The 25,278-nt window shown below is 38.3% G+C and overlaps 2 protein-coding genes across 2 annotated transcripts; both read right to left on the bottom strand.

The window, feature by feature from the left end:
* Positions 1 to 400: 400 nt before the first annotated feature.
* coq3 (coenzyme Q3 methyltransferase) lies at positions 401 to 5,547 on the bottom strand. Its single transcript, XM_046877119.1, has 6 exons — positions 5,222 to 5,547; positions 4,819 to 4,956; positions 3,798 to 3,897; positions 3,458 to 3,706; positions 1,983 to 2,142; positions 401 to 1,046 (listed from the first exon to the last, which is right to left on the bottom strand). The coding sequence occupies exons 1-6, from the start codon at positions 5,395 to 5,397 to the stop codon at positions 898 to 900; spliced, it is 972 nt and encodes a 323-aa protein (XP_046733075.1). The 5' UTR covers positions 5,398 to 5,547; the 3' UTR covers positions 401 to 897.
* Positions 5,548 to 7,306: 1,759 nt separating this feature from the next.
* On the bottom strand, positions 7,307 to 15,177 carry pnisr (PNN-interacting serine/arginine-rich protein). Its single transcript, XM_046876865.1, has 12 exons — positions 15,147 to 15,177; positions 14,045 to 14,155; positions 13,766 to 13,942; positions 12,984 to 13,234; positions 12,713 to 12,863; positions 12,299 to 12,483; positions 12,004 to 12,132; positions 10,657 to 10,756; positions 10,139 to 10,192; positions 9,326 to 9,502; positions 7,943 to 8,834; positions 7,307 to 7,650 (listed from the first exon to the last, which is right to left on the bottom strand). Exons 2-12 carry the CDS (start codon positions 14,130 to 14,132, stop codon positions 7,620 to 7,622), a joined length of 2,235 nt encoding a protein of 744 aa, XP_046732821.1. The 5' UTR covers positions 14,133 to 14,155; positions 15,147 to 15,177; the 3' UTR covers positions 7,307 to 7,619.
* Positions 15,178 to 25,278: the final 10,101 nt, after the last annotated feature.

Here is a 25,278-nt window from a genome sequence, read left to right as displayed (position 1 = left end):
AGAAATACACTACGTACAGACGTTTTAAGACACCTGAATTCTCCAGCCAGATGTGGTTCTTGCCCAAAGTGTTTCCACACACAATTATAAAGAATGTTTGGAAGAAATTGTCCCTTCACTTAAACTCAGCTCCAACCTTTTTCAGCATTTGCTCAAAGCCAGCTCCATGAAGATGTGGTTTTCATGGATTAGAGTTGGATTGTACTCTAATCCGGCTAAACACCTTTAAGATGAATGTGAATGCTGACTGCACCCCAGGCCTCCTCACCTCACCTACATCGGTACCTGACTTAAATTACACCCTTGTGACTGATGAGCACAAATCTTCATAAATACACTCCAAAATCCAGTGGAACATCTTCCCAGAAGAGTGGAGGTAATAATCACAAGTAGCCCAGTGCACAGAAATACTTTTTTTTTTTTTTTTTTTTTATCACAGACAATATTATTAACCACAGAGCATCCAGTATAGAACGAATAACGCTTTAACTCAAGCCATTGTTGAGGTTCTCAGACTTATAATAAAATAAACCCTTTTATCAGGTTAGCATTCATTCAATATAGACCAAAGGGGTATAGTGTACAGAAAAGATCTTTAAAAACAAAACCCCAATGATTTAATATAAGCATAAGAATCAGAACTGTAAAACAATGAAACCACGTAATTCTATGTTTATTTAATGTGCGTTTAATTCAGTTGTCTCATTTCAATATTATACATATTTTACACCCAAATAAAATCCCTGAGCCGAACCTTCGATTAGTCTCAGTATAAGTGCATTTTTTGTGTGTATTTTTGTAACCTTGTATACATCATAGGACTTATATTACATCATACTTTATTTTGTATTATTTTGTATACCCCACTCAGAACCTCGTATTGATTTAAATAAAAGTCTAATCCTCAGCAGCGGCTTGATGTGGCGGCTCCTCCTTCTGTTTGATGGCGTGCAGCGCGTAATTCACAGACGTGCTCTGCTGCCAACTCCAACATCTCGTGAGAGGGTTATAAAGCATTCCTCGGACCGACTGAACGATCATACCGGCTGAAAAATAGAGACCAAGAGAGAGACTTTGAGTGTGCTACACCAGACAACCATTTCAAATAAATAAGGGCTGATCATATATTAAGAAAATGTCATGTGGGAAGAAAAGTGCTGTAGATCTTGTGGTGATTGGTCCAGCTCATTAAATGCATTATGAATCGTAAATGCTAAAACCATCCCAGCTTAATACTGAGATTTGGAAATGTTTACAATAGCTGCTTTACTTCATGTGGAATTATGATTGTATGCTCCAATGGGTACAGATGAATAAACTGACCAGGAAAAAACTGTGCGTTCAATGGTTTGAACTCATTCTCTCACTCCAATCAGAATTGAGTATTCAGACTATAACAGAATATATAGAACCGTCTATATAGTCAGCCCCCGACCTACAAACGCCTGACTTATGAATTTTCGGAGATATGAACATGGCCACCCAAAAAATAAAACGAAGAAAATGTCAATTTATTCAAGAAATTTATTCAGATTTGGCAACGGCGCAAACAGAGTCAGAAGAAGAACCCCTGGCAGACATGCATTGTGGGACCGAGAACAATACCACTTTCGTCTGCGCAAAGTCCTCATTGTGAGAAGACGTATTCCGTACAGTGTTCGTACAGCGGGTTGTGATTTTAGTGTTTGCTAATTTCTTACCACGGCAGAAAAAACGCAAATGTGGTGCTCCATCTGGTGGACATTAAGGTAAAGTAAAATAATTATCTACATCTTTGTAATATAGATTTAGCATTGGCTGCATTTATCTTAAAAAACTATATGTATAGTTTATCGCTTGGTTTATCTGGGGGATTATAGAGTCTGACTCTTCTCGACTTACGAATAATCGACTTAAGAACACTTTTACGGTCCTTATTAATTCCGTAAGTCGGGGGGGCTACCTGGATATTGCTCATATGAATAAATATTAGAGAGGCTCACACGACTCCAGCAGGGTCTCCAGCTCCACTGGAGTGATGAACTTGTCCCACTCGTGTGTCCCTCTCGGGACGATACGCAGAACCTGCTCAGCCATTACGATTCCCAACATGTAGGACAGTTGAGTGCGGCTGATAGTGGTGATGAAAACGGAGCCACCTGGCTGGAGACACACACACACACACACACACACAAACACGCACACGCACACAAGGCTCAGTGTGGCCTGCCGAGCATCCTTGGAGGAACTTGCAAATATCCTCTGTAGCATTGAGAACAAAAAAAAAATCTACAATTGTGGGATTAATTGTGGGAATTAATATCGAACCTGCCTTAGGATAAAGTGCTTGAAATGAGCAAATTGAAGATTATATTATACGAGGATGTAACTGGCGCTATTCTGGCCGTATGCATTACCCAGTCTGCGTTTGGCTTATGGCGATGCTGCGACGAGTCGTTTGAGGTGTTTTGAGTCGCACGAGCACTTAGAGAGCGAAAGAACAGCACTGGAATGCGATGAGGGATCAGGTAGACCCTTCAACAAGCTCAAACACCAAAAATGTCAAAACACTTCGGAAACTCGTGCATGATGATTGTCGAACAATCACCTGCGGACTTCACCCTCTCTTCCAGGGTTTCTGCAGGTTTCACAAAGTCAGATTTAAGACCATTTAAGACCATTAAGAATAACATTTAAGACTTATATCATGACATTAAACACAGACAAAGAAATTGTTAGCAACTGACCTTAACCAAGGCCTAAATTCATCAAAGTCCTGCTAAAATTGCACTTCCCCATATCTAAAATTTAAAAAATGTTTTATGTCTGTGGTACAATCGGAGAGAAATTTGCGCTAATAACAGTAAGCTGATTGGCTGTTGCATGCTGGTCTCATTTGTAGTCGTAATACAGTGAATTTATCTATAGACTAGCGAAAGTAAGAAGGACAACACCACGCAAACAAACAAAAACGTTCTATAGCAATATATTGTTTTATAACAAAAAAGTGCTATAGGAGCATTGCAATGAGCACTGAAGGTAGCGTTAACATGGACATCTGAAATTTAAAACCTGTTTCTAAATTTCCTTAATGGAAATAAATAAAAAAAAAATTAAATTTTAGACTTTTTAAAAATTTTTTAAGACCCTGCTGAAACCCTGTTCCCGTAGATAAAGATTCAGCTCAAAGGTCGCCGTTTTGACACCGCTGCGGAGATCCAGCACAAATCGCAGAAGGTGAAAAAAGTCTTCGAAAAGAAGACTTCCAGAAAACATTCCAGAAGAGGCAGGAACGCTACGGGCGCTGTATTGCTGTGCAAGACGACTATTTCGAAGGTGATCGTGTGTAAACGTAGATTAATAAAGTGCTTTCTTGTAAACAAAGCTAATCTCAAAACTTTTTGATACCACCTTAAAAAGTAGAACCTGCACACCAGTGTTTTTTTCGTGGATGGAATTGAATCGGGAATAACGTCACCTTCAGTATGCGGTAGCAGCAGTGAACAAAGGTGTCGAGATCCGCCAGGTGTTCGACCACTTCCGAGGCCACGATCGCATCGAATGCTTCCTCGTTCTCCTCCTCCTCGGTAAGATCTTCCAATGTGCACGCACGATACCGAACGCGTTCCCTGAGCGCAGGATCGAGGGACGAGTGCAGCTCTGCCGTCCGCACGCTTACCTCCACCGGGTCTACACCCAACACCTCAGCACCCATCCGCCCTAAGGGCTGATGAAGCGAGAAATCGAATGTAAAAGACAAAAAGAAAAAATGATTGAAGAGATGCTGCTGGTCATGGTGTGGAGGAAAGATGAAGTACCTCAGTGAGAAGACCGCCACCACAGCCCACATCGAGTATCCTGAGCCCAGTCAGCGGGCGACCCATCTCACCTCCACCGTGCACCGTCAGCAGATTATCACTAGAGATTAAGAATCAATTTCAGTTCAGTGGATTTTCATTCATCTTATTTCTGTTTTCTGTACTCATAAGAGTACGCTGATAAAACAATTGAGAGGATGCTTTCATAGGAATATAATCAGTGGTGGACAGTGAGGAAGTACTGTACTGTAGTACTCTTACTGTACTTTACTCAAGTATTTCCATTTGGAGAGATTCGAACTTCACTACATTTTAAATACAAATATCTTTTTCAATTACGTTTTTTTTTTTAAATGATGAGTAGAAATACGTAAACCGCTCAAACGCATTTAATCAGGGTAGAGACCATGCACTGTTTTGAACTTGCGCCTGGTGGTATCTACTCATCACCAACATACAGTTCAGCATCCGCTCAACAGCAGGCACGACTTTTAAAAAGGAATAAATGCTGTAAGAATCTCCTGATTTGCACGATTTTTTTTTAAGTAGTGGAAAATAAGGTTTTGGGCTCATGATCATTTTAATAGATATCAATTAGTGTTTGACTCATTAATCTTCGTCTTCTTTCGGCTTCTACCAGTAGGGGTCGCCAAAACGGATAATTCGTGACAGAAATGATAAGAACATTATAGTTAAAATAAATTATAGTATTTTGGATACTTAAGTAAATTTGAAGGCAAATGCTTTTGTATTTTTACTCAAGTGAAAAGTTTAAAAGAAGAACTTTTTCTTTTTCAGGAGTCATATTTTACCTTGTGTATCTACTTTCACTCAAATACATGGTCTGTGTACTTTGTCCTCCACTGAATAGAATCAATAAGCACTGGTTCACTGCAAATTAAAGTTTATACTTTTCCTCAAATTCTGTAGAGTTTTATTCCCCTTATACATTTATATGACCACAGGGATCTATTTGTAATCTTTTAAATGATGGCATAACATGTGGAACTGTTATACTAACCGGATGAAGGGAACTCGTAGCTCATTCATGGAATGGAGAGGTGCGAATTCACCCTGAATGTCCCACCATTTATTGGCCAGGACCTGGAATTTCCTGACCTCAGCCGGGTCCAGAGTGCTGTGTGAGACAAGACGGACCCTGTGGACATGCGCACAAGTCTTTAAACGTGTCACCATCACGTTATCTATATTACTATGGTCTTCAAAGGAGATATGAAATATCAAAAATGTCTTCTCATTTCAGTACAATTAAATAAATTCACTATATAAATATAATTTTCAATATCATTGGACATAAAACAATGACCTCTTTGGCTGAATATAAACCGATCTCTTAAAAAAAATATGGAATACAAACTGAATGTTATTGGTATTTCTATTTGTTTTGAAGTTGATTCTCTCACCCTCTTGTTCTGCTCTCAGGGTGCGTGTGATGTTTATGTCCCGTCCAGCTGCTGTGTGAACGTTTCATCGCCGCACACTGACATTGATTTGTCTGATATTTTATCACATGCACCGGCCATTTTAATCTGGACTTCATAAATAAAAAGCTCAGACCTACAGATTTCTTGCAGAACATCACTTCGAATAATTTAAACTCACGTCGATATCAATGTGACCGCAAACGTCCGTCACTGATTTCCGTCGGGCGGAAACCGAGCAGTGTAAAAATAATTCCGGCTCTAAACAATACATTCAATATTGTTATACATAAAATATATATTTTATAAATATATCTATATATAAAACAAAAGGATAGTAATAAATCTATGTAAAAACACTACAAATAATAATGTATTTTAAAATGCTATTTATTAAAACTAGTGTGGCGGCCATTTTGAAATGGTGTGTTATTAAACATTTATAGTGAAATTCATTAACTACATAGCAACCTCTTGTGGAAGTTTAAGTTATTACATCAAAACAAGATACTAAAGGAGACGCGGATGTATACTTTGAGGCCTAAACAACACAACCATAGAAACCATTAATATGATAAACACAGTATAAAAGAGCTCAATCGCTGGCAGGCTTTTCATGAGGTTAGAACGAATGTCATTACTAAAGCAAGAAACCCAATGAACACAATTCATCAAGTCTCCCTTCATTGCAGCCACATCTGCACTGACTGCATACTTTATCTCTAACAGAAGCATCAATATTAACTTCATAAAATGAAAAACAAATAAATACTGTCTACTCTGGGTTTTCTATGCATTTTTCAAGTACCTTTTGGAAAACCCTGGGAATTACAGTATTACTGATCTTGAAAATGGCATTGTAAATATATTTTGCAGACAAATCAGTTTCTTCTCATCGGTCAGCCATTGTGGAATAAATCTACATGATTATATTTAAGCTTGTGCAATTTTCTACAGATGTAATTCCAAGTTTTGACTAGTGGACTTTCTGAGCATCTAATCAAAGGATGTGAAAATGCCGACATTATTGCATGCCTGCTAGATACTGGTGTTGCCAAAACTCAAACTCTTAATGGTTAAAGCCAGTTTTATTGTCATGTATTTGAAGCTACAGGTTTCCACTGTTGATGTCTGAAGGCCTTCTAGCAGATCTGACCATACCAACATGTGATGGCTGAAATATGACTGGATAGAAATTGGAGAAAAGGTCAGAAACCTGGTAGTGCAGGACCTTGAATCATGAATCAGTAAGCAATGCTCCATCATACCTGATGTTCAGGAGTCATACACTATTGAACTGTTATCACCAATAACTATGAATACTGTTAATAGAGAATATGCTTATTTAAAATGAGGTAATAGTCACCTATAGAACATCATTTTTCAGTATTAAAAGACTACCTGTTTACAAGAAGTTTGGGAGAGCACCTCCCACAGGAGCCAAATCCGGCAAGTAGGGTGGGTACGGAAGTGAGATCATATTGTTTCCGGTGAATAACTCGCGTGTGAGGAGAGCTTGGTGAAAAGAATTCACGCATGGTCAGAACAGCACCAGTTGCACACATGATGATACGTTTTGGCACAGAATTATGACGACCAGTGCTCCCTGTGACTGTGCATGCAGCCTTGAGCTGCCATCTGCTGGCATGCTACAAAACTAGTCTAGAAACATTTTAATACCACCTTATGTGTCTTGGTCCGTGTGTCATGGTGGTGCCAGTGTTCTCAAACATTTAATCATGAGCTTCTCTATGCATGTTGATTTTTGTGCAGGTTTTCCATGCGGGTTCCTTCTGGGTTCTTCAGTATCCACGGTCACTCAAAAACTAAAATGGCTATTAAACTGTGTGCGAATGAGTTTGGAAATTTGTGCATGTGTGCTGGGTGACCTTTTAAATGGCTTCCCATGCACACTTTTGACCGACATGAGTCTGATTGAGCTACAGAAAGGTATCCGGGGTCCAGAAGGAGCATCGAGTGAGACTAACCTATCACAAGTGTCTCTTATTTTACTCTGTGCTAACACGAGACAGGAAAGGACATAAGAAAAAAAGACAACGCTCAAGCTGAACAGAAAAAAAAAGCATTCTTATTTTATTAGACACTTTACATTAGATGAATTCTCCCCCTCGTCTCGAGGGCTTTAAAATGTAACAGCTTCGAGATCCTTAATCAACCACTAATGCTGAGTCTTTTATAATACGAGGCTGAAATAATCTTATTGTTCAAAACGGTTCATGTCACAGACGTCGCTTTAAAAATGAACACATATTTACAGTGTGGGTTTGAGTGCAGAGTTCACCTACAACGCTGCCTCCATAACGAGACACGCCCTTTAAACTCATGGAATTTTAAAATAAGTGAGAGCGCGCAGGTATCCTCAGCGCCTGCGACGGCTCGGGGAGTTCGACCTGCGGAGAAACGGAACACACACACGGAGAGAACGTCAGTGTTATCTCGCTCGCACCAGCGCACCTCACAGCTTGTAGCAAAACGGAGCAGGGTTAAAAGGTACAATGGTTCAGTACAACATGGATTTACTGCTTTATGTCTTGATAATCTATTATAAAAAATAGATCAAAATAGATAAATATGCATGTGCAGAATTAAAGTTTAAAGTAACAATGCGAAATGGTAAACATCACAGACATGGATTAATATCTGAAGGGGAAAAAAGGAAAAAAAGATAAAAATGGATACTACCTTGATCGCGATTTAGACTTGTGTTTGCGGCTTGCCTTCTTACCAGACTTGTGCGATTTTTCCGTTGACCTTGAGCGACTACGTTTCTTTTTAGACTTTTTGTTTTTGCTAACCTCAGGGGACGGGGACCTGCTGGATTCGGAGTCCGAGTACTTCCTGTTTGATTTGGTCGAACTCTTTCTGCTAGACCTGCTGTCCTGTCGGGAAACGGGCTCGCTTTCTCGTCGCTTCTTCTTCGATCTGCTCTCCTCCTCCCTGGCTGCGCTAGCATCCCTTTCTCTTTCCCGTTCCTTTTCTCGCTCTCTTTCCCTCTCCTTGTCTCTTTCCTTCTCCCTTGCCTTTTGCTTGTCTTTTTTTTTCTCTAGCTCCTTGTCTCTCTTCCGCTTCTCTTTCTCACGGCTTGGGCTCCTCTCTTTCCTTCGCTCCCTGTCTCGGCTTCTCGTTCTCTTCCTTCGGCTGTGGCTGCGACTGTGCCGTCTGTCATGGCTGCGGCTGCGCTTTCTGTAGCGGGCGGAGCTCCGGTCTCGACTACCTCGCCTCCTGTCCCTGTCACTGCGTTCGGCCCTGCGAGAGCTCCTACTGCGACTGCGGCTGCGCCTGCGATTGCCGCGTGAAGCTGAGCGGCTGCGCCTCCTCTTCCGGCGCGGAGAGGAAGAACGGGACGATGAGGAAGAGGAAGTGGAGGAGGAAGATGATGACACGGAAGAGGAGGAAGACGAGCTGGAGGAGGACGTGCGGCTGCGACGTGACCCTGAACGCTTAACCTCGCTAATCTCCGACCTCTGGCCTGACTCTACCTCCCTATCCTTAACTTCCTGTTTGTGTTTGGAATCTGACTGCTCGTCCTCATGACACTCTTTCTCCCTTTCCCTGCTTCCTAAAGCTGGGGGTTCTGGAAAACACACACACACACACACACACACACACACACACACACACACACACACACACACAAATATATTAATATTTTTTGATATAAATATAAGCACACCATGAATAAAGAAGCATGGCTGTAATATATAATTGAAAATAAAATAATCATACAAAGAGGCTGAATGTGATGGAAGGTGCGAACAAAACAGCTGGAGATTAAAGAAGCAGGTGAAAAAGCAAATAAAACTAAACGATTGATTCATTTATTGATTAGCATGAGCAGATGTGGTCACTTGGACCAAATGATTCACAGCCCGGTACAAAATAGTAGAAAATGAACAAATCACTTGTTCTACTGAGACACAATAAAGACTCAAATGAACAAATCATTCATGAACGGCCCATCACCAGTACCAAATGATCTGCGAGCCCAGTGGTTGGGGATCCCTGCTATAAAAGGAAGGATGCAGATTGGGTCACTAATATGAAGTGTGTGTGACCGATGCTGACCTGGGTTAATAACAACGTGCTCCTCCAGCTCCTGTCTTTCCTGCTCCTTGCGGCGAAACGCGTCCTGTTTCTGGCGGATCCGGTGCCGAAGCTCCTCTTCGTCTGTGTCGGATGAGTCCGAGCCCTTCGCGCTACGCTCATCCTCGCTCTCGTCTGAGCCGTACGCACCCAGGTCGCCTGCGGTCATAAAATGGTTTATTATTATTATTTTTTCAAAAAAAATCACAGAAAAATCATTACAGCTTGTTACTCTTTCTGAATAAACCCCACACACACAATAAATCTAATGATTTTCAGTCCTTTTTTTGACTTCTTTTTTCCTGTTTGAAGCCAGATTAAGCCCGTTTAGGGTTTACCATTAGGGTAAAGCTAGACTACTGAGGCCAGATGTGATGAGGCTAAATTAGTGTAACGTTAGTGTTTGAGTGACATCGACGTGAGGGTGGTAGCATGACTCCTGAGTAAGGACAGTTGTGTTGAGCAATCTAAGCTGACATGTGATTAGCATTATATTAAAATGATGTCAGTGTGGTGTTAGCGTTGGACTACCAGGAGAATGCGTAAGATGATCGTGTTTATGTTGATAGAGCAGATTTAAAAAAATAAAAATAAAAAAATAAAAAAACTTCAAACCACACACACCTTCTCCAATACGAGATTCTGGATAATCAAGCATGCTGTTAATGACTGCTTAATAATCAGCTATTAATAAAAAAAATTTTAAAAGACAGAACAAATAATGCCTAGACAGACAACCCCTTCCCTAACCCTTTCCTTTGACCCCTGACCCCGTCTGAGGAAGTGTGAACTTACCGAGGGATGACAGAGAAGCCAGTGCACTGGACTGTGCCAGCTGTTTTGCAGGAGCTTTGATTCACATCAACAACAGGAACAAAATGTTAAAACACAAAGCCACCATTTGCTCTCTCAAAGCCTCTAGACAGGAGGGTACACTGATAACGCAATACTGACAAGCGCCGCCTTGGCAAGAACATAAAAAAGAAATAAAAAAATAATAAATAAATAAAATGGAGAGAAAAAGAGGGTTAACAAAAACACATACACAGAGCAGTAGAGGGAGAAAACCAATCTGTACTAATGCAGTGTCTCTGGAAAAAGATGTCCATTAATAACAGTTCTTATCTTGCAGTTTTTTTGTCCTCCTTTTTTTCTTTTTTTTTGTGTTGAGCAATGTTTCTAAACGCTGATACAAGTCAAGTTGTCAAATTTGGGAAATCAAACAGTGCTGCGAGACTGTGAGAAACTGTCTTGCTTTGATTGCTTAAAGTGGAAGGCACGAATGAATGGGCAGAAGAGGAGAGGACTCAGACCTTTGCTGGCTTTGCGGTGCGTCTCCAAGGCCACGCGGACAATTTCTTCATTTGTCACCTCCAGCAGAACTTCGGTCAGAAGGGTTTTGGTCAGCAGCATCTGTGCGACATGACAAGACGGTGAGGAAGCGCAAAAGGTGGGCCCGCACTGGGTTTTTGACGTTGATAGACGGGGCTGTGTGTGTGTGTGTGTGTGTGTGTGTGTGTGTGTGTGTGTGTGTGTGTGTGTGTGTGTGTGTGTGTGTGTGCACAAATATAAATTATACAGGAAAGCAATGACCTAAAAAGTCAAGAAAACTATTATTAAATTTTAGTGGGAACAATGTTGCTGGTCACCCACATATTTTGCTGAGCAGTAGTTTCCCAACCCCCCGCCTTTTTTTTTTTTTTTGCATGCTTGGTGGAAAAGTGGGGATATGGTAAAGAGTTTCTGCAGGTTTCACAAAGTCAACTTTAAAACTTAAGTTTAAATTAAATTAATCATTAAATTTAAGACCGATATCACCGCATTAAAAACACATGCAAATACGTCATTAGCAACTGAACTTAACCGAGCCCTAAACAAATTTTTTTTCAAGCCAAATATCGGTAAAATTGCACTTCTTAATAACTAATATAAAATCTGTTTTACATCTGTGGTACAACCCAAGAGAGATTCGCAGAAAGCTTATTGGCTGATGCATGTTGGTCTCGTTTGTGGACGTAAAACAGCAAATGATATTTGGACTAGAACACCAAGGAAAGAAAAAAGAAACAAACAACAACAAAAAACATTCCCCCAAAGTGCTGCAGGAGCATTTCAATGATTTAGTGTTAAATGGACATCAGAAAACTAAGACCTGTTTAAAATTATTTAAGACCTATAACAGCAATTTTAAGACTTTAAGGTCTAAAAATATAGATTTTTCAGTTTTAGACTTTTTAAAACTCTGCAGAAAGCCTGTTTGTGAATTGTATATTGGGATATTGTATTCTTTGCAAATACTTTTTCTTTATTTGGTCTGTTCAGTGTTACAGTAGGGCTCAATGCAATGACGAACGAGAAGGATGGATATATGCGTGTGAAGTCTCTGCAATGTTCGAAGTGCGCCATCTAGTGGAACCAAGTGATATTTACGGTATTGGAAGGAAAAGGATAAATAAATGGGTCTTGTAGGACAATTTTGTAAATAAGTGACGAACCGGATTAAAAAGCCGAGGCCCAAAAGTTTGCTCACCATTGCTCTAGTGACAAATTTGATAGTGTGGGAATTTACAGAGATGAACATGATAAATCGCACAATAACTGCGCTTACAGTTATGAATATTAAGTACAATAAAATGTGTGCGCTGCTGTGTGGTGCTGACCAGCTGAAACTCCCGCTCCTCGTCTGTCATTTCCGGCTCGCTCTGCTCCTCGTGTACAGGAGATGGGATTTTTGCTGTAACACTTTCCTCTGCATCTTCCACTTCTTCACCATCCTCATCATCGCTGTCCTGTTATAGAATTAAAATACATGTGCATCCATTGCAAATGATACTAAAAACAAATCAAACAGAACAACCTTTGATTTTATGCAAATTATCTAGTAAATAAGTTAGTAAATATGAGTGCACTGTGGTGAATATGGTGTGGTCCAGAAGACGTGGAGAGAACGCTTACAAACTTGCTCTTGCGTGGCATGCGAACTGCTTCTTCCTCTGCTGCTTCGGTCTCTTTCTCCTCATGCGACATTTCTACTCGCTCTTTCTCCATCCTTTCCTTCTCCAGTTTCTTCTGTTTCTCTCTGTCCATTTTCTCGAGGCCTTCTCGAATCCACGCGGGAAGAGTGCGCCTTTTTACAGCATCTAATTCCGAAATTGAGAACAAAACATCAGGAAGGAACATCAGCATAGGGAGAGAGGGAAAAATTATATGTCTCTATTAAACAATTTAATGCATTTATGTGATAAAAGGCTGCTTAAATTTGCCTGGCTTTCTAAAAAAAACAAAAAACATCATGTAGGCATTTTCATTCAATTCATTGTCTTAAAATAAGATTTTAGATAGTGTGTGTGTGTGTGTGTAAAGCTTTACCGATAACAGGTGCTTCTGTTTTGATGCCCATCTGCACGGGTGACCTTGGTCGCTCTGGTCTGAAACCTGGCATCCTGTCTCGTCTGTTTTGGGGCCCATCAGACCAAAATGGTGGGGGAAACCCAGTGCCAGGAGGTCCGAATGCTCCGTGCTAAACATCACAAGCATTTCAATAAGAAAAAAAAGATAACACTCTCATTGCATTTATTTTTTAACCAAAGTAATTAAATAAAGTGAATCTAACAGAATATTACATAAATCCGTGTCATACCTGATAATCAAACTGGTTGACTGCCATTGGAGTGACGGGGTAGTGTTCTGGCCCACTGCTGAACCCATGACTGTTGTGTGTGAAGGTGTGATGCGGGTCATTGGTGAACTCAACACTGTCCTGACTGTTACTGTCCTCAGATGGATTTACAATGTCCATTGGTGCTGGAGCTGGAGGAATCCACGTCTGGTCAGCGGAAGGTGGGGGAGGCGGCGGAGGAGGAGGTGGAGGCTGGCTGTGCATCCCCCACTCTATACGACAGTCAAAAAAATAAATAAACAAATAATTACAAGTAAATATCAGGAACGAGCACCAAGTGTCAAGGCCCCAGTGCACAAAGTCAGATAGATATGCTTTACATGGGTTGGAGTGGAAGATCTCCTGCTATAGGGCTCTAAGCTAAACCCTAGAGAAAACCTTATTAAAATGAATTAAAATGCAGACTACACCCCAGGCCTCCTCACCTCACCTACACCACTACCTGACTTTACTAACACCCTTATGGCTGAATGAGCAAAAATCTCCACAAGCACACTCCAGCAGAACATCTTGCAAGGAGGGTCAAGGTTATCGCAGCAAATAAGAGACTAAATGTGGAATATGATGTAAAAAAAAAAAAAAACAATCACTTTTATGGTCAAGTGTCCTCAACCTTTTTGTCCATATAGTGTCTTCCCCACTGTATATACAGACGACAATGTAGAGTCAAATAAAATGACCTTAACCTAATTCAAATGAAAAGTAAAGTCATACAGTAAATAGGAAAAAGTGGGACCGCTTACCTGGTTGCCACATCCTGTTAAAGCCGGAGTCATTCTGAAAATTTGTGTGATTGGTGTGTGTGTCGAGCGCTGCAGTGTCCTGTCCGTTAGGCTGCTGCTGCTGCTGCTCCGTAGCCGGGCCGCTCGACTCCTTCTGCGCGATCCAAGCCTGAGCTAAAGCTGCCCAGTCCACCTGACCTGCAACGTGGGTGCACACACATGCAACCGGGAGGTTTCCATCAGCCACATTCTCTAGCTGCGCCAAATCCGTACTGCCTTCCACAAGATTTACAAATCTACCTGGATCCTGCTGATGTTGAAATGACTGCATCCACTGCTGCTGACTCAGAGGCCATTGCTGCCAGGGCTGCCCTCCCTGGTCCCACATCTCTGATCTTCCAAGGTCTCAGGCTTCACACAAAACAAACACCAATGAACAAAAAAAAACAACCACACACAAAACCACGTATTCCCAATAACAAGACCTTTGACTTGTGTTGAATAAAATGGTGAAAGTGAGAAGTTTGGATAAAATTGAATAAAAGGCTGGATACATCAATGCATCTTCAGCACCGAGATGTTTTAGACCTGGTCATCATACACACAGATTGCTGCAGTCTTTTCATTCCCAAACATACACACACACACACATATATATATATATATATATTGCTGTATTTTCTGCACTAACTAATACAAAATTCATAGGCTAGGAACATTTTGGGACTTTTTTTTCCCTAATTGCTACATTGTTAGAACTATGATCACATTGCTTTTTTTTTCCACTGCCAGAACCTTTATATTTATTTGCTGTCCATATATTTACATATTTCCCTGCACTTGCCAGTTTCCAAAATGCTCCTATGTACACCTCTGGTACTGCATTCCGTTGCAGTGTACCTGTACTATGCACTAAGAGATACAACGTTATTGTACAATGTTTTTAGGATCATTGCACTGAATACCGAATACAGATAAGCTACACTACTGAACACCATTAATACATTTCAGTATTGGGATAAATACGCTGCATCTCTTCCACCTAACAAACTACACTTCTCTCCTGGTTGGTTATAACCTCCAGCTCAGTCACGAACTCATTCGCTACCAAGAACAATCTGAACGATCTTCACTTCAGCTGGAAGAAACGATGGCGTTAGAACTGCTGCAGCGCAGCGCAGAGCAGCTATGCTAATGTTAATGCTAATGCTAGGCCTCGGGACGAGCGCCTACAATATTTGACGTCCAAATAAAAAAAATACAAACTAAAACTATCTCCTAAATACACAGCGACGACAATAACACGCGTTTTAAACACCGTCCGTGGATTTAGTCTGCAAAAGGAATAATTTATTACAACATAATATTTGTCTTTTTTTCACACTCGGGAGCGCTCGCCTACCTCCGCTGCGGCCTGCAAAGAAAATGGCGACGTCTTGCTTACCCGGAAGTGATCCACGATTAGCGAACCGGATGTGTATCGGTTGAAAATAAGAAATTTACAACAAATAATCACAAAAAAAGTATAATGTATGTGTATATTATATATATAAGAACAGAAAGAGAAGAGAGAAGGGGGCATACAGATACTACAAAAGCATAGAAAAGTATGCATTTGGTATTGTAAAACATTAAAGGTTTCTAACAATGGATTTAAGAATAGTAAATTTTTTTAAAGCTTTGAGGAAGAGTGACCTGCCCTCCACAATCACCCACCTAAATCCAGCTGAGATGGGTTGGATGAGTTGGACCACAGAGTGAAGGAAAAGCAAGCAACAAGCACTCAACACCTCTGGGAATGACTCAAGATCGTTCATTCTAAGTGACTACCCCGAACCTTTGACTGGTCATATATATATATATATATATATATATATATATATATATATATATATATATACAGACATACAGACAGACAGGCAGACAGACAAGCAGACAGACAGACACATTTATCAGAATTTTTACATACAATGTTAGACCTGTTCTGAGCACAAAGAGGCGCTGTATGACTACTCTTAAAAAATCTAGTCCTGTTTTTGATGTTTGCAATGCTTATACTTTGATACGCTTACCTGCAAATATAGTATGATTGGATAAAAATGTATAGTATTAATATAGTTTAGACATATAGGGAAATGTCAAATTGTAATAAAATCGAAAAGTCTTTGTCAAATGTCATATTACATAAGCACTATAAGGCACATCGCACCAATATGTGGGCCCTTCACAAAGTTGAAACCACACATTGGTATTTGATGCATTGAGCCCTGACATATAATCCTTTGAACACCTTTGGGATGAATTGGACCAAGCCCTCACACACGACTGAATGTGCAAATCTCTACAACCACAATCCAAAATCTGCTAGAAAACCTGGAAGAGTACAGTTGTAAAGAAAGGACTGAATCAAGAATTGGATGTTCTAATTGGATGGCCAAAAGTTTGTTTGTTCATGTATTAATGATAATTGATTTTTCTGTTGTTAATTGGTTATATGACCATAATTCTAAGCATAGTTATTAATGTAGTATTACATTTTGTTCTGGTTTTACCACACACTGATTCTTTTAGTTACACTTTATGGCCAAAAGTTTGTGGACTTCCTCAAATGTTATTTGAGGCATTAAGATTATTTAATCATAAATTAAATTTTGATATTCAGGGATTTAGGAGATTTGGGAGCTTAATAACAGTATTTTATTGCAAACACGTTACATGAACAGTACCTTTCATAAACAAACAAACAAAAAAAAAATTGGTTTTATATTGTATTATGTAGTAAGTAAATAAATTAATGTAATGTAACTAATCAATGTTTATTAGAACCCATTAGATCTGGTTTTATTGCACTCACACTCACACACCAAAAACAATTTGTCTTGCCGATAGAAGCTTTCAGGTACAGTATATAATAATAAAAAAGTTCCTTTTTCCTGTTCCTTTTGTTTAAAAGTAAGAACTTTGTAGTAAGTAGTAAGATTTACTTTGACCAAACAAATATGGAAATCGAGACTAGTTTTGTAACATGCCAACAGACGGCAGCACAAGTCTGCACGCACAGTCACAGGGAGCGCCAACCTTCATAAGTCAGTGTGCCAAAAGACATTGTCCTGGGAGCTGTGCAACTGGTGATATTCTGACCAGATGCATTACCACTTCTGCTATTCTGAGCATGTGCGCACCCTGTCACCAAGCTCTCCTCACACGTGATTTGAACTCTCTTCCCACCCACCCTACTTGCCAAATTTGTCTCCTGCGGACTTCACCCTTTAGTCTGTAAACGTAAATAAATCAAGTATTATCTTGTAAATATAGCTAGTCTCAAAACCTTTTGATACCACCTCCTAACACCAACACATAAAATGGTTTTAAAAAATAAAGCATTAGAAGTAATTATTGTCCATTCAGAAACAGACACCCACACGGGTAATACTTAAACACTTGGTTGTACATAATTCACATTTAAAACTTTGGATTGCTCTTTGTTTTTTGATGCATTTCTGTTAGATAATAATCAGGTTTGTCTGTGTAAAAGCTCTGTCACACTTAAATGGCAAGATGATTGTCTGTTCAGTATTTCATAACGATAATGACGATACTGCCATCTCAAATCATTTCAACGCATGACATTACCATATTTCATAATAAATGTTGATTACATCGAGCCGTCTTTTTAAATAGAAAGTACACTAAAAGTAAAGCAGGATTCTCTCCTGGAGGGAGCCCATGCCGATTCTCAGAGACGTTTCTGGGAAATGCGGTGCATTGTGAGTAATTGGTCTTTCTCTTTCTGTCTCAGTCTCTCTCTCTCTTTTGTGCGATCACAGTGACCCAGTGTTACCAGGTCCACAGTTTCCCAGGGCTAAAAGGGGCTACATTTTATCTTTAACATTAAATTGAACTGTTTTCACAGATCGATTGGAGGTTTGAAATTTGACATACATCAGATTAACAATATTAATCCTTTCCAAATCATGTAGTTTGTTTTAAATGCAAAAAGTGAATGCACATGCACAAGTGAATCAGTATAATTTTTGATGCATTTTATCTATAAAAAAATTGTTGCTAGTAAAGTAAAACCAGATACCAGTGGTAGACAAAGTACGCAAACCATGTTGCTGAGTTAAAGTAGAGATACACTAGAAAAAATATTACTTCAGTAGCGACACAATAGGTAAAATATTACTCCAGTTAAAGTAAAAGCACAAAAGTATTTGCCTTCAAATGTATGTAAGTATCCAAAGTACTATGATTTATCATGGCTATAATGTTACTATCATTTTTGTCACAAGTCTCTTGCATAATCACCTCAGTTGAGGTGAAAAGACTCTAATGTTACTCTAAGCACACCGATCTATTATAATGATAAAATGATATCAAATTAGTCAATGACTGATTGATATCTATTAAAATTATCATCAGCCCAAAACAATATTTTACTGTTCGTAACCCCGGTTCTATGAAACTTCGAGTGAAGAGATCCACCTATGGGAAGGGCATCCGTACCTGACCTCTGCAGAAGCATCCAATTGCACCAAGTCTGGCTTGACAGACAGGAGCGCGTGCCCAATGGCAGGTAAGGGAACGTCCCTTACCCGAGTGCATAAGGCACCTGCACATGCCACCTTTTCTCAGTGAGCATATTCGCTTCTCGTGCAGCAAGCGGGGCAAACTTGGTGGATCTCTCCACTCGATGTTTCAGAGAACCAGGGTTACGAACAGTACCTATTGTTATCCCCTAGGGGCTCAAAAGGCCATTGGGACAGCACCTCCAGCACCATGGAGAGGTCCCATTCTGGGACTACACTTCTGGTGACCAGTAAGGAGCAGCAAGCCCCCTTCATAAATTTACGGATAAGGGGGTGTTGCCCCACGGTAGTGCCACCAAACCCGGCATGGCACGCAGCGATAGCCGCTAAATAGACCTTAATCGTAGAAAAGGTGATGGGTTGCTGATTGGAAGATCAGGGGTTTAAGTCCCGGTATCACCCAGCTGTATCATGGCTGACCCTGTGCTCTGACCGCTGGGATATTCAAGGAAAGAATTTTGCTGTAATGTATATGTGACAAATAAAGGTTATTCAGCAGTCAAATTATGGACTCAGCCACGGGTGAGATAAACATGTCTGAGTTATATTATGTACTTTGTCATCATTTTGCACCTAATGTGTTTGGATGAGAAACTACATTTGATGGAGTCTAATAAAAGAACAAATGACCAAGTTTATTTACTTTATTTGCATTTTGAAATTAAATGAAACAAAACATGCCACAGGCCTACTATATTACAACCATGGGGATTGTACACTTTAGGATTCACCAGGGATCAACATTTATCGCTTAAAAGTCATGTAAGTATCTTATAATAGGATAATTAGGCTGGGTAATTGACCATAGAGTATTTTCAACATCACTTATCTTCTGCAGAGTGATAATGGACCATTCAGGCTGCATCAAGAGGATGAGCAGATAAGTTTACACTGAAAGGCCAGCAGTAAGGACTGGGAACAAGTCTTTTTGGTGTTTGTGTACTTCTTGTACCCATGCAATATTTCCTGTATACTACATGAACAAGAAGCACAGCCCTGAATCTCACACACAAGCCTCAGCAAGGGAACAGACAAGCAGTAGCTGAAACATGATTATATCATACTTTGCTTTTCCCTTTTTTGTTTTTTAACAAAAAGATTTTTAACAAAAAGTTTTGTTCTTTTTATTTTTTATTTTTAAGAAAGCAGATATATATTAATTTAGGAAATAGATGTGAGGAAAGCAGACCTGAATGCTAGAAAACTGTATTTTGAAATGAAAAAAAAAAAGAAAATGAAAAATAGAGCTTTAACAGTTACAATCAGCTGTGCATTTACATAACTACTCTTCACAACCATGCTGAGCAGAAAAGCATCTCACAACAGGGATAGAGTGGCTAGTCAGTATAATTCATCAAAGATGTACAATCAAAAATTAGAAAACATTATGAGATTGGATGGATTTTTTTTTTGCCAGAACATGCAGATAATTGGGTTGCGAATTGCCTTCAAAAGCATAGATCAGTGGACGTAGCCTGCCTTGTGTCAACAGTTCAGTAACGTAGTGGCGTAATAGTGTGTGGAAGGTTTTCTTGTGGGTAATGTTCCCTCAATATCAACTCAGTATAAATGATTTTTGCTGACCATATACATTCATTTGAGGCTACCAGAAGTGTAACGAATAAATCATACTTAAGTAAAAGTATAGATACCTTGCTGCAAAACTTAATTCATTACAAATGAAAAGTCACCAATTCCACAATGACTATTGCAAATGTCTAGGAGTATCTGAATTGAACAGTATTTGAGTATTTGACTCATATTGATCATAGGCTCAAAGATGCTTAACACCAAGACACATGTTAGTGAAAAGCCAAAAACTGTTGATTTGTGAGGTTTTATTTCCTAAAATACAAATCAAATTGTACACTGCATTAACCAAGATCAACACAACAGCTTCTTCAACATGCCAGAATGAACAAAGGTCGGTCACAAGAAAAAGACAAATTAGTAGCGAACTTTGAAAAAGGGATCTTCAGTTAACCAGTAAAATGACAGAATCATGTCACCATTAGTATTTGATGGAGAAATAAATTTAAAGATTGAATATTAGATTAAGTAAAACTAAATATTCCAAGCTGACAGTGACTTGATGCACCTCTCAATCTCAGAGAAAAAAAAAGTATTCAAGAAAAGCTGGTTCTCGAACTTTGTGGAATTTATTCTAGCTGTTTTTGGACTGAAAACAAGGCCAGTGGTGTTAAAAAGTCGATCACAGGCAGCAGATGCGGGTAGAGGATTGTTGAGTTAAATAAAAAAGTCATGGGAGATAAGGCTGTCGTGCAAAATGTACTGTCCATTAAAATATAGTATATTTTAACCCTAAATACAAGTACATATATTAAATAATAAATGTAGTTGAGTAGAAAGTAAAAGATGCTTATATCGTTGATACTCAGTAAAACTAGAAAGTAGCCAAAAAATTACTCAAGTACAGTAACAGCTGCTTCCTGATTTATAATGCACCATGCCTAGTACTAATATATATACATGTTCATGAATTCATGAGTCAGGAATGTACATTTATGATCAGTCCGTGACCAGTCAACATGGACCATAAATCCATACTACAAAGACACATATAGACATATTACTGTTTCACTTATAATCTGTATAAAATACACACACATATTCAGTACGTGTATTAATATATATATAAATATAGTATGTGTGATTATAGTGTGATATAGTACTACAGTGTGTGTGTGTGTGTGTGTGTGTGTGTGTGTGGTTATAGAGTATTTTCTGTTGTATTATTGCCAAAATAGCTAGCTTTTACTAATATATGGAGTACATTAGCTAGCTAGATAGGGTATCCCCATAAACCAAAAGTTGTGCATGAGTCCTTTTTGTATCTGTATTTTTTCCTTGTTATCTTGTGTATTATAAAAGTGTACCCTGGCTGTAGTTTAGCTATTCTAAATCACGAGTAGCTTTTCGTTTGACAACTTGCAATATTACAAAAGTAATTTCTTAACACGACTGCAAGACAAAAAGAAAAAAAAATGGTGTACCTGCTGATTCTTCCTTTTAAAACATTATTATTTTTTTGCAGCAAATTGCATTAAAGTGCGAAACAGAAAAGCATCTTAGAAACTTGGCAGAAATCATGATGCCATCCATCTTTCCAGGTGTTCCTAAAATGCCAGGCACAAACTGGCCACAAAGCCTAAATTCTCAATCTTCATACAATATGTTGCATATAGTGTGCTTAGAAAAAGCTATTACTTTTACATTTAGAGCATTTAGCATTTTTCCTGGAATGATTTACAGAAGTGTGTCTATGATCTTCATCCATTTTCTCATGCTGGGATAAAGAAGTGATTCCACTATAAGTAGAAGTAGTAGCTAAGTGGTTAAGATGTTGTACTTTTGATCACAAGGTCATGGGTAATTATCCCTGCACCACTAAGCTGCCCCTGCTGGGCCCTTGAGCAAGGCCCTTAACCCATAGTTGTATAAATAATACAACAGCGATAACTGTAAGTCACTCAGTGTACAGTAAGGATATCTGCCAAATGCCATAGATGAAAATGCAAACGGTAAAACCTGAATTAATCTTAAAAATGCATTTAACCTGGAAATAATATGAAGGTTGTCAGTATTACAGCCATGAACTGCACATACCATTTGGCTGCTCTATGACTGATTGGATAACCCATTTTCAATGCTTTACCTGTTTGTTTATTTATTTATTTATATTATTTTTTGACCTATTACTTACTTACTTATTTACATACAAAATTAATTAATCATGTTACCTGCAAGCTGTTACCTAGACTGAATGCCCTCAGCATATTTTCTTTCTTTCTTTCTTTCTTTCTTTCTTTCTTTCTTTCTTTCTTTCTTTCTTTCTTTCTTTCTTTCTTTCTTTCTTTCTTTTATTTGCCATTTCCTTTATAAAACAGGAGGAATTAGTTACAGAACTAAATCTTTAGTAGACTGGTACCTGAAAAAATGTATTATCATTCAATATACTTACATTTATGAAGTGCGACATTATAAACAGCTAAACAATGAAAAACGAAGAACACTATATATATATATATATATATAAGATTTTAGAGAAAAAAAACTCAGGACCCAAGACTATATTTACCAATCCATTTATTGAAATCACTTGAAATGTTGAAAATAAATAAAATCATTCTTGTTATTTTATTATTTGTTGACCATTAAGGATATATTAAAAGTATGTATCATTATTTACAGTATAACAAATGAAATCTCCCAATCCAACAATTCTAACAAAAATGCACCTTAAATATTATAGGCATCGATTTTGATCTTACCAGTTAACATATGAAAAAGTATGAGAACAAAAATGGCTTCTATTTCCAATCTACAGAACCGTGGAAAATACAAAAACAGGAATAAATAAAAATATTTGCAGCCATTGCTATAACTCTGCTATAAATCTTTTGGGGATTCAATAGCTTCGGCCAGAATAATAATGCAGAAGGAAAAAGGTTTATAAATCGGAAGAACTGAGTATAAATCATGTCCCGCTGAGCTGAGAGAAAAAAAAAGTAATATAAAGGTATTACGTTTTGTTTTTGTGATTTACAGGTGTCTTTGATGTTGGGTTGTGTTCCAATTTCACCACATTAGTTGTTTCTTATACCTTTAGATAGATCACATGTTAGATGAAAGTGCATTTGGATCATGTCTGGAAATTGATAGAACAGTTAGCTGAAATAATGATCGCTTTCACAATAACCAGTGGTCTTCACTATTGACATTATTGTCATTTATAAATGGGGAAAGAAAGAGAAGGTTAGTGGTTCAGTTTGTAAAACACAGCCAAGTTGTGGTTGTAGAATTTTATTGCATTATGGTTATGCTGATATCAGCACAGTTAATATAAGACAGTAAGGCATCTCATAAGGTGGGAGATGTGTTCATTCCTTCAACATATCAATGTATCGTAAAAAATGTAAATGCTAAGTGAAAATGTTTAGATTCGTACAATTTTGTCATCGTAAGATCGGAAAATCGTAAGTCAAACCAACTTGGCGACTACCTGTATATGTAGCAGGTTAATTTACTAGGTGGAATTACAACTTTGAGCGTTACCTCAGTAATATATGTATAAACTTCTCATTGTGATAGCTTTGTTGTTCTCCATGTGTTGGTTACTTGCTCTTGGGTCTGTCCCCCTCTGTGATAAGTCTTTGATTACTATGTCTACCTACACTTCTGGTCTTGTTTTTCTGTTCCATATATTCTGATTAATCATCTGCTTTTAGTATTACCCAAATATCTCATGACCCCTGGTATAACTACATATTTATTATGGTTCTCGGATTTATCCAAATAATATACAAGTTCCTACACTGCATCCTGCTCATGCTACACACCGAAGAAGACTTACAGTCTTAGTGATGGAGTACTAAGATGTTGTTTTTTGATGATACTCAGCTATATGTTACCTGTTAACCACCAAGTTGTATAGACACAACCTTCAGGTTTCAAAGATATCTACGGGTTAAAAAAAGCATGGATTTTATTTTTTGTCATATTTTTCAAGCACATTGGGTGCCCTTGTTTATCCTAAAATGCTGTTATGAGCATGCCTATCATGCATTGATTTGCTGAGACTTTTAAGTTTTAATTATTTGCAGTATTATAATGAACGAAATGTTCTTTTGAGTCAATGACTGTAATAAGAATGGTAGTGTGATGGATCTGTTTTATTAAAAGTGTATTGATTTCCTATGAGGATTTTCTCTCACAGTATAATAGACATGATATTGCTCTTTACTTTTACATGATACGAGTTCAACAACAGAGGCGTGCATTTTTTTTTTTATATGGTCAATATTTGCCTGAAAATAGTGACCTTTTACATCACAATCATCAGCATTTCAAGACACAAGAGGTTTGTGAGAGTCCACTGAACATGCTGATATCATGATTGTGCAGATGTAGGTCCAAAATGTACAACCCCGATTCCAAAAATTTTGGACTCATTTGCACTCATAGATAGATAGATCTAAACATCCCAGTGTGTCAGGTCACAGTAAATTTGCAACCTGATTTCCCAGGAAATACTGCGGTCCTCAAACATGGCCGCCAAAGACTTCTTTTCCCAAATACATAAACACACAATCACATTTTTCATTACCAAACTGCAAAGTATTTGCTTAGTTTTCATACTCTTGACATTTCTAAACCTTGTTTTTCAGGTCACAATCAGGTCACTTGTTCTGTTTTCGACCACAGTCCACAGTCTAGCACTCTTTATTCTGTTTGTAGATCCCTCACAGCTTTAACAATAAAAATTGTGATGAAAATTGTGCTGATTGTACAAATAAATAATGTGAAATGAGCATTGTGTTATCTGGCGATTTATGTTTTTATTTTATTTTATTATTATTACTAAAATCTATAAAGCTAAAAAAGTATACAAGTGCCTCAATCTTAATCAATCTTTAATTGGTACAATTATAAGATATAATCAGCTTTTAGAGACATAATGCTGATAATAAAGCTGATAACGTGATATGTCTCTATTAAATGTCTCAGAATTGAAGTGGGGAATAATCATTCTGTAAATCATGTTTTTGTGGTTTTGTGTTTATGATGAATCAGGGTTTCACTAGTCTGCAATCATTGTTAGTTATACTTGATTTGAAATAAATAAAATAATTAATGAAAATAATGAAAATGGTGATGAGCAATGCAAAGATTAACGGTGTTCTGTAAAAAATGAGGTGCTAGAAATCCTTTAAAAAATACACTCACCACAAAAAGAAGCTATAAAGCTTTAAAGGAATTAAAGTCACAAGATTTTGCATGAAAACCTCTGAATGCTGTACAATTTATTATATTGAACAGCCTTAAAAGTATTAGGACACCTGACTTTTCCAGCCATATGTGGTTCCTACTAAGACTGTTGCCACAAATGCCAGCGTCATGAAGATATGGTCTACATAGTGTGGA

This window comes from Silurus meridionalis, chromosome 20, assembly GCF_014805685.1.
Source record: "Silurus meridionalis isolate SWU-2019-XX chromosome 20, ASM1480568v1, whole genome shotgun sequence".
NCBI classification, from domain to species: Eukaryota; Metazoa; Chordata; class Actinopteri; order Siluriformes; family Siluridae; genus Silurus; species Silurus meridionalis.
The sequence above is the reverse complement of the archived record's forward strand: the minus strand, read 5'-3'. Positions and strand labels throughout refer to the sequence as shown.

Bases quoted from the DNA above. Each gene is read 5' to 3' on its own strand.
- coq3 (XM_046877119.1), bottom strand. From the start codon at position 5,397: ATGTTCTGCAAGAAATCTGTAGGTCTGAGCTTTTTATTTATGAAGTCC. The intron at 3,898-4,818 runs GTTAGTATAACA...CTTAATCTCTAG, and splicing joins CTACGAGTTCCCTTCATCCG to TGATAATCTGCTGACGGTGC. The intron at 3,707-3,797 runs GTACTTCATCTT...TCGCTTCATCAG, and splicing joins GTGGCGGTCTTCTCACTGAG to CCCTTAGGGCGGATGGGTGC.
- pnisr (XM_046876865.1), bottom strand. From the start codon at position 14,132: ATGTGGGACCAGGGAGGGCAGCCCTGGCAGCAATGGCCTCTGAGTCAG. The intron at 10,193-10,656 runs GTCTGAGTCCTC...TGTGAATCAAAG, and splicing joins GCACCGCAAAGCCAGCAAAG to CTCCTGCAAAACAGCTGGCA. The intron at 8,835-9,325 runs GTCAGCATCGGT...TGTGTTTTCCAG, and splicing joins GCACGTTGTTATTAACCCAG to AACCCCCAGCTTTAGGAAGC.